This window comes from Lepidochelys olivacea (assembly GCF_965140295.1).
Source record: "Lepidochelys olivacea isolate rLepOli2 genome assembly, chromosome: 11".
Classification (NCBI taxonomy): domain Eukaryota; kingdom Metazoa; phylum Chordata; order Testudines; family Cheloniidae; genus Lepidochelys; species Lepidochelys olivacea.
In genome coordinates this window covers 56,947,726-56,962,888 of record NC_140421.1, presented here as the reverse complement: position 1 = coordinate 56,962,888, position 15,163 = coordinate 56,947,726, and the positions used below count along the sequence as shown (strand labels likewise).

The 15,163-nt window shown below is 41.1% G+C and overlaps 1 protein-coding gene across 12 annotated transcripts in view; it reads right to left on the bottom strand.

Moving 5' to 3' along the window:
- CCDC150 (coiled-coil domain containing 150) overlaps nt 1-15,163 on the bottom strand; it is a 51,666-nt gene that overhangs the window by 13,248 nt on the left and 23,255 nt on the right. For 11 of the 12 annotated variants that reach the window (XM_084643616.1, XM_084643622.1, XM_084643614.1 and 8 more), the window contains 10 exons: nt 14,053-14,177; nt 13,600-13,777; nt 13,008-13,076; nt 12,190-12,282; nt 10,546-10,629; nt 8,646-8,753; nt 8,477-8,539; nt 4,332-4,460; nt 2,282-2,451; nt 395-488 (listed from right to left, as the gene is read on the bottom strand). In XM_084643616.1, the coding sequence (XP_084499742.1) occupies nt 395-488; nt 2,282-2,451; nt 4,332-4,460; nt 8,477-8,539; nt 8,646-8,753; nt 10,546-10,629; nt 12,190-12,282; nt 13,008-13,076; nt 13,600-13,777; nt 14,053-14,177 (1,113 nt within the window). The remainder of the gene's footprint in view (nt 1-394; nt 489-2,281; nt 2,452-4,331; nt 4,461-8,476; nt 8,540-8,645; nt 8,754-10,545; nt 10,630-12,189; nt 12,283-13,007; nt 13,077-13,599; nt 13,778-14,052; nt 14,178-15,163) is intronic. The other variant, XM_084643624.1, reaches the window with a different exon arrangement.

The following is a 15,163-nucleotide window of genomic DNA, read 5'->3' as shown; positions in this document are numbered from 1 at the left end:
ACTAAATATTTCTAAGTTTAAACACAAGCAGCAATGCCCCCCTCTTACTCCCACTCCCCCTCCCCCCCCCCCAAAAAAAAAGAGAGGTAAAGAGAATGTGAAGAACAAAATAAAGATATTCATGAGAAGGAAATGCACATTTCAGAAACCTTTGTCCACATTCTCTGTTCCCATTTGAAGACAGTTGGAAGTTTAGCTCTCTCAAGGCATCTCTGGATGGAGTAAAACTTCCTTTCTATAATCTCCATAAAATGATCTACCCCAGTGTTTACAGATTTTGCCTTGTAAGTTTCCTGGCAGGTACTCCCCCACATTCCATCTTCCAAAAAAGCAGGATGGTTCAGTACCACAGAACTAATCCAACCTGTTATCATTGGAAAAACTTGGTCTCTACCTGACTATTGTGCTGAGTTTCTATGACAACCATTTTGGCCTGGTACTGTTCCAATTCTGCCTCTAATTTCTGGATTTTTTGTTGGCTCTGGGTCCTGCAAACAAAAGGAGAGAGAGAGAATAAAGACTCAATCAAGGGGCATGGTTAACAGCAAAGCTACCTATGCATTCTTCTCCCCTGTAGAGCGGAGGTCGTATCACAGTTTTCTATTTTCAAAGTATCTTGTTTGGACTGGAACTGAATTTTAATTTCGGTCAATCTTCTCTCTCAACTCCCAATTTCTTCCCCCTCTGATGCACACCATGAGATGATGAATTGGCTTCAGCCACAGCTATCATACCACTTGGTATACTCCCAAGCAGCATGTAAAGGTAGGCCAAATGACATTAATGTTAGCTCTAGGCATCCAAGATCAGTTTTAATTTTATAGCATCATCCAGTTGCCAGCACAATGATTTGCTGTGCAGCAATGTACAGCTATCTCCCATTCATGAAAATCTGCCACACAGGGATTGCTGGCCTATAGTATAATGACTGGCATTATATACATGGCTGACAGGAGTTGCCTGCCTATAAATACCACTGTAAATGTGACTGGCATGCTTCATTGGCTCACGTCACAACTGTAATTACATGTTCTGCCAACTCATCAGTCTGAAACTTTCTTTTACAACTAACACAGAGTCCACAAACATAGGGAAGAAAGTGTTGCAAATTCTCAGATATCTTTGATCTGTGAGATTTTGGATGTTAACTGGTTCAAACTAGAATAAAAATCACAAAAAATACAGAATAAATTCTGTTCACACAGGAAATAGAGCAATCTTTCCATGTGCTAATCAAGTTAGATCAGAGACAAAAATACAGTTAATGTGCTATTTACATTTACACTACAATCTCCTCTCTGCTAGATGCCTATATAAGATCCTATAGGGATTAATAATCAGATATTGGCTTTATAATAACAGAGCACTATACCTAAAATTTAAAACAAGCAACAGTTACTACACAAAGACAGACAAATTGCAGGGTATGTGCACCCGGAAATTTGCAGAGATACTCAAGGAGTTATGCCTCAGTGGGGAAAAATTTTATATGTTAGCAGGGATCGGCAACCTTTTGCATGCAGCCCGGTCAGGGTAAGCCCCTGGAAGGCTGAGCCGATTTCTTTACCTGCTGCGTCCGTAGGTTCAGCCGATCGCAGCACCCGCTGACTGCAGTTTGCCGCTCCAGGCCAATGGGGGCTGCGGGAAGCAGCGCAGGCTGAGGGATGTGCTGGCTGCCATTGGCCTGGAGCAGTGAACTGTGGCCAGTGGGAGCTGTGATTGGCCGAACCCGCGGACGCGGCAGGTAAACAGCCCAGCCCGGCCCGCCAGGGGCTTACCCTGATGGGCTGCATGCCAAAGGTTGCCGATCCCTGAGTTACGAGTATTAAAACAGTCTGTAGAAGGTTTTTGGATGTTGATTCCCACTATCCCCAGTTATAAATCCCTACACATGACTAACTTCTGGAGATATTTTTATGAAGTCTTGTGGAACAGGCACACTGCACTTAATGATAGTTGGTTAACAAAGAAGGCAGTGTATTCTCAACTGCAACCCTTACGGAACTGATCATGTGTACATGAGGGGCAAATCAGCTAGTGCTATGCCTCCATTCTCCCAATATTGCAGAAAAAACTAACTGCAGGGATTATAAAAACAAACTGGGTTCACTGGGAACTACCTTATCTGGTCCCATATAGTCTGCTTACTTCCCAAAAGGCAGATAATCATCTTGAGCCCTAGGGAAAGAGTCGGTGATCAAGCCATTCCCTGGCCTGGCTTGTCTAGTTTTTCACAACATTACAGATACTGAGAGTCGCAAAGAGTTTCAAGCACAGTTACCTGTCTTTTCTGAGCCCTGTGATCTCAGAATCCTTGCGTCCCAGCTCAGTTTGCACCTTCTCCAGAGCTGCCTGCATCCTGCTGTGAGAAGCCAGTACATTCTCCAGGACAGATGTCACCTTGTCGTTATCCTCCTTTGCCTCCTGTAGCTGGCGCTGTAAGTTTGCCACCTAAAATACAAGAAAGCAGGCAGAGGGGGGAAATTGGTTAACTTCCAATAAAGACTACTTTGATTATACTCTTCATATAAATCATAAGTAGGCTACTTCTCCCGCAGGCTCAGGGAAGATCAGTCTTGTCTTTGTTGTATTAATTTAGATGGAATATATGGGCCAAAGGTGTTAACATAACTCAGTCACTGTCCAATATTAAACAGTTTTAAACAGAGATTTCAGCCTGCTTAGTACCATGGCAAACACACAATTGTTTCCTTTCCCTTTAGTTAGGAGTTTTTTAGAAGGAAAAAAACGTTGTCTGATAGTTTTTTAGATGGTATTAAAGATGGTAATAATTGTCCTTTTGGGGAAAAGAAAAGAAGTAAGTAGAGATGGGTATGAGCAGTTGTTGTTCTTCTTGTTGTTAAAGTCCAGTCCCACGATCTAAAAGATAAAATAAGACACACACACAAGGAGAGAAAAAAGAACAGCAAAGATAGAAAATGAAGTTTCTGTCTCTGATGTTGACTTTCACTTGTAATTTCACTGCTGGAAAAACACAGGCACAGTACATGGTCTTATCCACTCCGAGACCTAGCAAACTTGTACCAGCATGAGGCTATTTAGGAGGGCATTGCATTTAGCTGCCTCTTTCTGGTCACAGGCTTTCCACTATGTTACAAAATATAATCTTGGCCAGATAAGCCAGAGTTTTATTAGGCAGAAGGAAAAAGGAGGGGTGTTAGGAAAGAAGAAATAAGGCAGGGAAGGAAAAGCACCTACTTTTGGGTGGGGTGGGGAGAGGAAGTCTCACATCCCAAGTGGTATTTGGGATTCTGCTGGAGCTAGTGGCAGTGTCACCTGGCTCCCTCTCTCTGGCCTGGTCAGGACATCTTTCAGGATCAGGATGACAAAGTCCCAAGAGACGGTGAGAGTGGCAGCCAGTAGCCAATTTTTCTTTCTAAAGTCACTTTCTTAAGGCCTCCAAAAAGGAGTGGTTAATGGACTAATTCAGTCTGTCTTTTGTACCTTTTCCCATATAAACATTTATTATGATTTGTGACATCTTATGAACTTTCACTTACTATTTATAGTTTACCTCACAATTAGGGTAAATTTATAGGCCCAATTATCACAACATCTCCTTCAGCCTGTATTTGAAGGTATGCCGGGAAGAGAAAAGTTCTCCAGAATTCCTCTCCATTTCCCACCCTTCCTTTGGTGTAATCATCAGAGGAACCTGTCATTCTGGCTAAGGAGGGCCAGCCCTAACCCATGCAACTTTACCAACACTGGTTGAACATGCTGCCTTTGTGGCGTTCAGTTCCCATCAGCATAGGGAACGAGCGAGAGTGGAATACGAACTCTAATAGCATGTTGCGGTATTGTCCACTATGAAGTCCACACGGACAATGTTTTATCTGCCAGACTCTGATTTGCACCCTTATTCAAAGGTTTAGGGCCCAACATTAAAGATAAAATTGGGGATTCCTCACACCCATTTTAAGTAAGTGTTAACTCCACTGATTTCAAGATAACTCCTGACTTACAATGATGTAAGAGGAGAATCAGGTCCCAACTGCTGATACAGAACTTTCTAAGTAAATATTAACCCCTGGTAACCTCCTGTATGTTGCTGGCATCAACTGCCTACTTCATCAATGGCCATCAGTTGAAAGCATAATACTGCAAAACATTATACAGGATTGTACAGCACCTTGAGACTCAGGAGTCAGTATTCTACACACATTCCAGAACCAGTGTTGGAGCACTGTTGTCCATGTAGACATCAACCGGCTAATAAGACTTATGTTGAAGTTTAAATTTGCTGTGCTGGAATCTGAGCCAGGCTATAGCAGATTTGTCTCCTTTAAAAAAAAACCCTGTTTCCTTGCCTTTTGCTTCTCCCTCTCTTCCATGGCTTCCATGTGCCCCTTAATTTTCTGACTCTCTCGCAATGCCTCATCACGGGACTTGATTGCCATAGAAAATTCTTCTTCTTTGTGTTCAAGGGTGGTCTGTGCCTTTGCAAAGAGACAGAGGAAGAGGGTGAATTCTAGTTTTCCAAATCACAGGAATTGGATCTAATAGTTTACAATTTAAGGTGGTGAAGGGACTTTACCAGTGAAATGGTCCAGATGTCCTAAAATCTAGACACCTTGATTCGGTATTTAGAACAAGAGATTTTATTTTTCAAAACAAGCATTAGAAAGAAACTGCCACCCCTCATCCGGCCTTGGTGAGGGAGATAAAGAGATAGAACTGGAAACTCCAACCCCAGGAGGGGCTGCAGTACTTTCCTTCATGGGGCATTAAATCTCTTTTTGACTTTATGAAACAAAGATCCAATATTTCCCTCAGAATCCAAGCTTTAAATAAATTAAACATGAGTAGCAGTGAAACAAGCATATGTGTTTTCTCCTGAATCTATTGATAGGATTTATTTCCTTGGTTTTATTTTTAGAGAATATTCTTCTAGTTTAATGGATTTTTAAATATTTGTTACCCTGTCCAGAGTCCTAGGTGCTTTATCAATAGTCATTACAGTTTCTCACTGCAGATCAATCATTCTCTCATTTTAGTGCATGTTACTGTTTGTTACAGTTATTATCGTTAGAGATCTGCAAAATAACATCTGACAAAATTAAAATCAGATGAAATAAGAAATTCAGACTAAGCAAGAAAAGAGCCACTGCTCACTAATCCCCCAGTAAACACAATCCTTATAATCCACAGTTTGTAATAGAGAGGAAGGAGGGACAAGTCAATTGTTTGCAAAATCCAAAGGCCACTTTAAACACAAATAGCTAACATTTCATGAGACTCCCCTGGATATTGCCAGCCATAACTATAGCTCTAGGCATAGGAACAAGTCTCTGGGTATACTGCTTGTTTTAATATTAAAAGAGAACACAAAATAGGTCATTCAAAAAGAGATGGCAGAAAGGAAGAGATTTTAGCCAAACTCCTGACATATTGCCCAAAAAATGGAAACCAGAAGCAGCTACTTATATTTTTGGAATAAAAAAATAGTAACTTTTAGTGACGTCCTCTGGGTATCAGGTACACAATATTCTCCAATCTCTGCTTGCCAAGAAAAAAACAACAACTTTAAGACAAAATACTTGGCTTTCTCAAATCAAAGGTGATCTACTTTGTGTCACCCAGGGTAACTCAAAGTTTGTTTCTACTCTGTTCCTTGAAACTTCCATTTGTAAATCAGGTTCACAGCTTCTCAGCTGGATTACCAAGATAAAATTTAGAACACAGAGGGCTTCCTTTGTCCCAATCCCATTATAAACCAAACCTGATTATTGTCTTCCAACAAACTAAATATATAGCATCAGTCATATGGCCTTTTTACATCAACAGTTCAGACAGACCACAACTACATTATCTCAAGTCTAGAATCAGAAACACTTTCAGTCTGAAAACTTTGTCTTGTATCTGGACTTCATTAACTGAGCCTGCACCTTTCTACACAAGAAGCTCCCAAAGACACCCGTATTTGGTATTTTCCAGTATTTCCTCATTTTCGCTAACAATTTAATTATTAGTGCCCCAGAAACTCCCTTAAGTTTCCATCGCCTAGTTCAGAGGTGCCCAACCTTATTACACAGGAGAGACACATAAACCTAGGCACAAACTTGTGCGGGCCAAACAGATTCTACATATTTTAATAAGATTTAAAGTCACCTGTATTGATTTATATTTTAAGTTCAGCTGCTTTCATGTGTATTTGGATAGGTTATTTCAATGTACAGTATTATCTATTTATACACTTGTGTAAACTAAAACGATGTACACATGATGATAAAATGCTAATGAATCGGCCGTTAGTAGATTGTATTGAAACAGGCCATGGGCCTTATGAAATGCTTTGGTGGGCCCTAGGTTGGGCACTCCTGCTAGTTTGTTTCAAAGTCTTCACTCACCATCAGGAAATCATCTTCACTAAGTTCTGCAGACCATTCAGCTTTCAATAGCCTTGGAGTGAGGATGTCTATTTTACTCTCCAGTCTTTCCTCCATGGTCTTAATAGCATTTAACAAAGTCCTCAGAGAGATTCTAGGACAGTCACCACATTCAGAAGCAGACTTCCTTGCATGTAGATCCGGCATGAAATGAACCCGGTGTGAAGGGCAATGGACAGTAGAAACATGCGATCCAAAACCTGCAGCTCCCTCTCCCAAACCACCCATATCTGACCTAATGTAATGAACACTGGGCTTCTGCTGCCAGGGCCTCTCTGGGGATTTCCTTCTTTTTGGTGGCATTGTTGCTACAAAACAAACCAATCAGTCCAAGTAGATAGAGATGGGTGGGAGGAGGGAAAGAGGAAGAAATAAAGAAAACCAGAAGAGCGCACAGTAAGGTAACAAACTACCCACAAAATGTCTATCCCACTGAAGACACAACAGAGGCCACACTCACAGATGCTGCATCTTATTCCTGCACTGCATTACTTTATAAAGCCCTTATAAGCCATTTTAAAGCATCATTTACTACTTCTGATTAATCCGAGGGTTTTTTTCAGTTTTCTTTCCTAATACTTTGCAAGACTAAATTTTCCACAGCAACTTATCCAGGGAAGCTAAATCAGTGTGGTTTCCTTTCATAGCTTAGTAGCACTGAGACATCACTTTTCACCAGTACAGCATTAGAACTATATGCAATGTCACTATGCCTTTCCCCTTCTTATCATACTATATACTGTGACCTCACCGAGCAGAATGTAACAGCTCACCATCTGGAACTTAATCTTGCGTCATGTGAGGCAGAACATTCTAAGGGTTCTATTCATGACTCTGCCAATCTCTTGCTCTGAGACCTTTCTGTGTCTCCATTTTTCCCCTATCTGTAGAATGAAGATAATATTAAGTTATCTTTGTAAATTGCTTTTCCAAAGTTTGAGGGCATTCGGATAGTGGATTTTGGTGTGGATCTATGGCTTCCATAACCACAGTGTCAGACTGTCTCACAATCTTTAAAATATCTGTTAGAGCTATTTGGGAATTGCTTGATGAAATATTTGTCAAAAAATTCCAATTTATCAAAAGTGAAACTTTTTGCAGGAAAGGGTTAAGTTAGATGAATTTTTCAAATCAGTTTTAGAAAAAAAAATGGAAAATTCTGGTTTTCAAGTTCAAAACAACTTTTGATTTTCTAAACATTTTGAGTGCCCCAAACCAAATGTTTGTTCTTGGATTTTTGGTTTATGAAAATTTGAGATAGTCATCCCAGTTCAGGATGGGAAAATGTTTGTTTGACAAGTAAACACTTTTCTGCCCAGCTCCAGTATTTATCCCCCCTGACATCCCTGTGAGGTAGGGCAGTGTTATAGGTATGACAGCTAGATGACTTATTTGCCCATGGGAGGTAAGTGGTAGGGCAGGGAATTGAACCAAGGCCTACTGCACTGCAGGATCCCATCCTAATCACTGCTGCATCCTGCCTCTCTAATGTGTAGTGCAAGCTAGCATGGCACATACTATCTGTTGGTTACCAGACAGAACTTACAAATTTGCATATCCTGCAACTTAAGCATTTTCCTTCACCCCTTTAGGAGCTCTCCAGCCCAACAGAACACACTTTAAGGCAGTTTCTGTAAACTGTAATTTTCTTTAAGAATCTAAAGGATTTCCTTCTCTGACCAAGAACTAATTTGCAATATTAAACTGGCACTCTCAGACTTCTGTTTCTTCTCAGACACCCAAACAAGACTAGCAGAAAACATGGCCCAGTGCACCAAATAAAACCTGCAAGCTCGGTACCTCTGCCCAGTGCAACATAACCCCTCTTTGTGCTGTTCCTAACAAGACTGAATAAGTGATCTAGATCAGATTAGGCTGAACATTCACAGCCTTCTTCCTTTTCCCCTCCCAGAAAAGCAACCAAATAACCTGTGACAATGTATACTCTCTACTGTGAGCCAGGAATAGACAGACATGAAAATTCCTACAATCCCACCGATTTAGCAAGTTCCAGCCCTAAACACACACATTACATTTGCTGGAAAACAGCCTTGTTGTTTTGGTACCTGCTTCAGCTGAGCTTCCATCCTTTGCATGTTAATCTTGACAGAGCCAAGTTCTATATTCACCTGTAATTTATAATAGTAAAAGTTAGTATTAAGCTATTGATGTTCTTGAGGGGAGCAGTTTGACTCCAATGCTGAGAAGTGAAGAATCCTCTGAGTTTGATTGTACCTGAGTATATTTAGTCTCTAAGGCTGTATTCAGCTTGCGAAGATGGCTGTTCTCTGAACGTGCATCTGCAAGAGATTGCAGTTCTTCCCCCAGCTGCTGTACTTTGGTCTAAAGGAAAAAGCAGAGACAAAGTCAGCATACATCTCACTGCACCTATTTAGTAAGTGAAGAGAAGGAATGAGCTTGAGACAGCCAGAGAAGCAGAGAGAGAGAGTTTGTAAAACTAAAAGAAATTAACACTGAGCAAAGTCTCAGAATATGAGGAGCAGCAAGAGAGTCACTTTATCTTCACATAAAGGCAAAATTAAAATAGGATGAATCATTTTAATATAAAGCTCAGTATAGTGTCTTGTCCCCTCACCTATTACTATCATCAGTATATTTACGAGTAATTCTAGCTCACACATTTACCTCTCCAAGGTAGCTCAGAAGATTAAGAAAAGAAATGGCTTCTTCAATAAGCTTGCAGTCTCAGCTTGGGGAGCTAATGCGCAAACACCGCACAGCTTGGCGATAGCTCTTTGCTACTTAGAGACTAGTGTGCTCCTGTGTGGCCAAAAACTCTCCCCACACAAAGCTAGTTGATGTACAATTGAATCTAACAATGAGACTAACAACAGGAACCACGAGAGCACAAAACGTAAGTGGCTACCAGTCTCCTAACATCAGGCCTTCTGTTGCAGGAAAGAACCTCCTTGACGCAATCCAGGAGATACTACAACTGCCACTTTTCAAAGATATACAGGAGGTGTTTTGCCACCAACTCATCAATAAAAGACCAATATGGACTTTACCGACCATCTCATCACATTGTGGTGAGCAGAATGGGAACAAGCTGCTCCCCCTGTAAGAAACTCCTCCCTCAACACTCAGCGCTTCACAAGAGACTCCTGGCCTCGAGTTGCCATGCTGTCTCTGGTGCAAACTCAACCATTTCAGATGTGGTGTGCAGCAAATGACCACCCCTGCGGACTCAGGAACAGCCCTCTGTGTAGCTGCAGTGAGGCTGAGAAAACTGTACACCTATGAATAGCGGCTCATCTCGTGCTGGTCTATCAGGACTTTAAAGCCTCCACAAGGCTGCCCCCAAAGCTACAATGACTAAAGCATGTGTAATGCCTACCTAAGCCCTTTTGACACTTCTAACATTTTTTGTTTTTCATCTCGTACTTCCCTATGTTCAATTTTTAAAACTTTTCCCATCTTTATTGTACCACTTGTGCATTCATTAATAATAATAATAATAATCACCACATGTAGCGACACAAACAAACATGCAGCTGTCTCACCATGTAAATAGCCACCATTCTCTGAACTGGCCCCTTCTATGCTGTTTTTTCACAAGCACGCCAAAATCCATGCACCCCTTTCCCAAATTCTAAGGCACCCATCCGCAACTCAGAAATGAAAGTATCTCGCTTTCACCATCCCCTTCTATTATGCACTTACTTCACTTTTATTTATCACCATGCTGTCTGGTCCCTTCTTATTTTACTCCTTGGAATAATCTGCTTATCCAAGACACTCCAAACTCCCAAGCTCTCTTTGAGGGTTTCTAAACATGCATGTTGCTTTAGAATGCCCCCCTTTCCTTCCTCGTTACTCAATGATTTTCAAACATCCTATGACTTGTTTACCCGGAATCCTATAGCTGTAATAAGTGAGGCATCTCAACCCAGTCTTTTACCTAAAGGCAATAAATGGTCTGATGAGGATCAAAGACAGTTTTAAATCCCAAACTACTTAAAAATATCTGGCAGCTGTTGCACAAATGACATCTGCAAAAGGAAATACAAGAACTTCCTTCCAACTGTAATAGTGAAGATGTGGTTAAATAATCCTGGATCAGCTGGGTAGAAAGATTTCTGAACAAACTTATATAAAGGCAAAAATCAGGTACCTGAAGCTTTCCTTTGTCGTAGGCCAGTTTATTTTTACTGTCAGTCAGCTCTGCTAGAACCTGTTCGACCTGCTGTTGAGCATACTGGGAAAACAAGAGCAGAAGTCACCCTCTCCTAGGAAAAACAAGCCAAAATGGACTTGGGCTTCAGCATCTTGTTTCTCCCTGAGGTTTAGCCCTTTTCCCCTTCAAGTTTTAGCATTACCTTTGTCCTCCTGTTTTGTCCAGATTTTCATTTAAAAATGAACAAGAGGTCTCACCAAGTGAAACAACAGAGCAGCAGAAAAATGTAGTTGTACCACCTTGTTACTAAGCCACCTCAGCCTATAGGAAGAAGCCGGCATACACTGGTTCTCAACCATCTAGACCAATCCCTGGATCACAGAGCCTAACCTCAAGCACAGGCAGCAAGAAAGTGAATGGCAGAAGAACCTGTCCTCTGGCAAGAGGGAAAGGAGAAGAAAAGGAATTGGCAAAGGAGAGAGAGTGGGGGAGGCAAGGGGATTAGGGGAAAAAAATGTTTCAGAGTGAGAGAAGGTACCAGAAGGAACACAGAATGGGAAAATTATGGAGATGAACTATTTTTAAGCTTCAGAACATTCTGTTGATTCATACCCCTATAATGGGTGACTAACTATTGTGAAGCTAATTTTGTGTGTGGAGGGGAGATGATAAATAAACTGCCACTTTTTATATTCTAACTTTAAAGAATTTAACTATCTTATAAATAATTTTGATCACCACGTGACAGACATTCAGAAGCTGTTTCAGCTGAATTTTCTCTAGCTTCCTGATTTGAGGACCTATTTACAATGAAGTTTTCTGAAAGTCTCACATTGACACAACTAGAGTAGACAGTTTTTACTACCATGAGATCTGGACCTGCTCAGTACAGTTGGAGAACACAGTGGTAAAAACTCTGCAGCTGGTCTCCACTAACACTTCCACTGTTTCTAGTACTGGTCACGTTTCAGTGCTAGAGCAATAGTGAGAGAGGATAGGAAAAGGACAGCAGAAATGACATCTCAAAGTACCAACAGAAGTGTTAGCCAGATACAAGTCAGTTATCGTCTATCTTATGGTGTATATAGGCTAAAGTCCCACCTATACTACATAATGGAACAGAATACTCATGGGAAAATCCCTGATATAGTTGTACTTCAGGACTCCATGGGTACATACTCGGGGTGACTAGTTGGAGTCACTGCCCATGCTACCCCGGCTACATGGCTATTTTTAGCACTCTAGCTCGAGGAGAGCTAGCAAAAGTACATCAACACAAGTTTGGAATCACATCCCTAACTCCAAGTGTAACCCATAGCATAAGTGGTCCCTTCAGCTACTTATAAATCCCCCCCACACAGCATGAATACTTTTCACCCTTTAACAAATTCAAATGGAAACTTGAAAACAAAATTAACATGTAGCCGTTATTTTATTCTTTTGTCTCCCCTCTCTCACATTCCATTAGTTTGGAAACTAGACACAGAAATACCATGTGATCAGGATAACTAGTTCAGATTGCAGTTTGACTCCTGGAACAGTCACTCGCTAGTCAGAACACTGGGGTTACCTACCTATTTTAGAACAAACTGAAGGCGTGCGTACACAGGCCAACAAAAGCTGACTGAAAACTCAGGTTACCTGCTGGTGTTCCAGTGCTGCCAAGCGATCCATTAGCCTCTTGTTCTCCTTCTCCAGATTCTGCAGTGTGGATCTCATAGCACCCATTTCTAGCTTCAAAACAAGAACAAATCCAATTCCAATCATGTCTTTTAAGTGTCTTGGATACAATACAAATCAATGGACCAAATTTCAACCCCAAGTGTGTGAATTATTCACAGGTCCTCATACCCAGAGCTACTTGCTTTTACCTTCCCTTCACCACTAGTGATTCAGCCTTCCCCAAGAAGTTAACCTGACAGATAAGCTCAGCAGTAACTATGCTGCAAACACACTCAAGTATACATTACAGATCCAAAATTTAAAATGCAAGTTTGAGAGAGCTACACAGAAAATAAGTACATATGACCTCAAAATTCAGTGGGGGCTGAAAATGCTGTTGAGGTGATTCATTCAACTGCTAAGGAACAGCGAGAGTCTCATGTGACCCCCAACCTCCAGCAATGGTGGAAGCTGTAGTGTAGATCTGAGTCTAATCACAGATGATATAGCTGTAAACACAACTGAATTCTGTCTCACCACAGCTGCAATCATTGATATAGTCAAAAGGGCTGCACCAATGGTAAATTATGGCTGTAAAGTTTGCTAAAGCAGATGCAATCTTGGAGTCCAGCCCAAAGATTCAGGTCTCCCTTCCATCACTAACATCAGTAGTAGAGAAAACTCTCACCTCTCTGTCACAGGTTCAGTTAAGATAAAACTGTTTGTACTTTGGATACCAACCCAAAAGAATGGATAGAATCAGAAGTCAGAGTGAAGTCATGCGTACTTGGTAGTACCTTGTTCCCAGTTAGTTCCACTTCCAATTTGTTCCTCTCCTGTGTTATGTCACTTGCTGCTTTCTTCATCTGCGATAAGGAATTAAAATAAAGTCACTTTTAAAATCAGCAAAAAGGGACTCTACTAAATCCACCCTAGAGATCCATTAATACTTCCAACAGAGAGATGTAGCACTTCATCTCAGACAGAAGGGTCACAGACCAACCCTGAAATTAGAAACAACTGTATACAGTGGATCCCTCCCATCCTCTTTCTCTTCCTTACTACACATGCAGGGCACTTTCCTCATTTCCCTTCCCTGACAGGGCAAGGCAACCTCATAACTGTTACATTGCAATCTACTCTCTTATGTTCATCCACTAGACATAGCACCAATGCTGTCTGCAATGACACCAAAGAATCAGAATGGGAGGAGGCCAACTATTATGTTCCAACCCATCTTTCCACATTTGCAGAGAATATGAGACTATACTACTTCACCATGGGACCAACACTGGGGAGGATGGGAATTTTAGCAAAGCAGATGCAAATGTCTTCTACTATGATACACCTTTAAAATAAAAGTAAGAGACAGGAAAATATCTGTTGTACTTCTTGCTGAAGACTCTCCTTCTCCAACAGTAGAGATCCTCTCTCCTTCAGTGCTGTCTCCAGTTCACCTCGTAGTCTAGCAATAGTAGACTCCAGGAGCACCTTCTGTGTGGTTGTCATCTGCTCAGCAAGGCATGCTTTTTGTCTGCAGCCAGAATGCTCTGTGTGCAAGGCCTCCCTGTGTAAGTAATACAGGAAACAGCTGAGTTGGAGTTCTATGCCTCACAATCTTAGATGTCATGAACAGAAAATGGATTTTATATTATACACTAGACATGCTTATTGGTGCCTGTTTTACTGTGTTCAAAAGTCCCGATTAAGTGTCAGCCAGCAGAAAATAAGTAGAACCTGTAGGAGGCTTGGAGAGATACAGGGACCAGGACACACCAAAGACGGCTAGTATACAACGGAGAAAAGATCAAACGATAAAGATTTAGAATATTCCTCACTCACAGCTCTTGTTGAAGTTGGGCTTTTTCGTTCCGCATGCTTTGCAGCTCTCCTATAATGTTGGCACGGGCAGCATCCAGCAGCAAGTCTTGTTCCAGCAGTTTCTGAGTCATCCTCTCCTGTTCTGCCTAAAGATGGAAAGGAAATGTCAGTGTGAAAATTCAGATTATACAAAGGCTCCAGCAAAAGAAGACTGGGAGAAGGCACAAAGCTGCTATTTAAACCAAAGTTCTCTCTCTCCTGGTCAGTTGGGAGATTTCTGTATCCTCTCTTAGTACTGGATATTATAACACAACTCACTCCAGTTTTTCAACATCTTTCTTGAAATGTGGACACCAGAATTGGACACGGTATTCCTGTAGAAACTGCACCAGTGCCAAATACGGAGGTAGTATAACTCTCTATTCCTGCTTGATATTCCCCTGTTTATACATCCAAGGATTGCATGAGCGCATGGCCATAGCATTACACCAGGAGCTGATGTTCAGCTTATTAGTCACCACGACCCCCACATCTCTTTCAGAGTCATTGCTTTCCAGGATAGAGTCCCCCATCCTGTAACTATGACTTTATTTTGTTCTTAGAAGACCTTACATTTGGCTGTATGGAAACACATTGTCTGCTTGTGCCCTGTTTAGCCTGTATTATTTACCACTCTCCCCACTCTGTGTGTCATCAGCAATCTTTATCAGCAATGATTTTCTGTTTTCTTCCAGGTCATTCATAAAAATATTAAATAATGTAAATATTTGGTGGCGTTTTTCGGCCTGCCCAAAATACCCTTGTAAGTAATGCAAGAGAGCATAAACACTCTCTTTTTTTTTTTTTAATTTAAAAATCTGTACTTGCGATTTAGAGGGTATCCATCCATAAACTGGAATTTCTTTAGTCAATTAAAAAAATCATCAATCTGATAATGTCTCTCTTAAATAAATAGTTGCTAGACACATCAAACCAAAATAGCGAAGTCCTTAATCTTTGAGAAATCAGTAAAGTCCCAGAAGACAGACTGATAGATTGGTATCAGTCTAAGTTTTGAATTCTCTATCCCAAGGAAGAATGCTTTGTGCCATTCTCTGATGACACCAACTGGCTGACAGAAAAATAGTTAAAG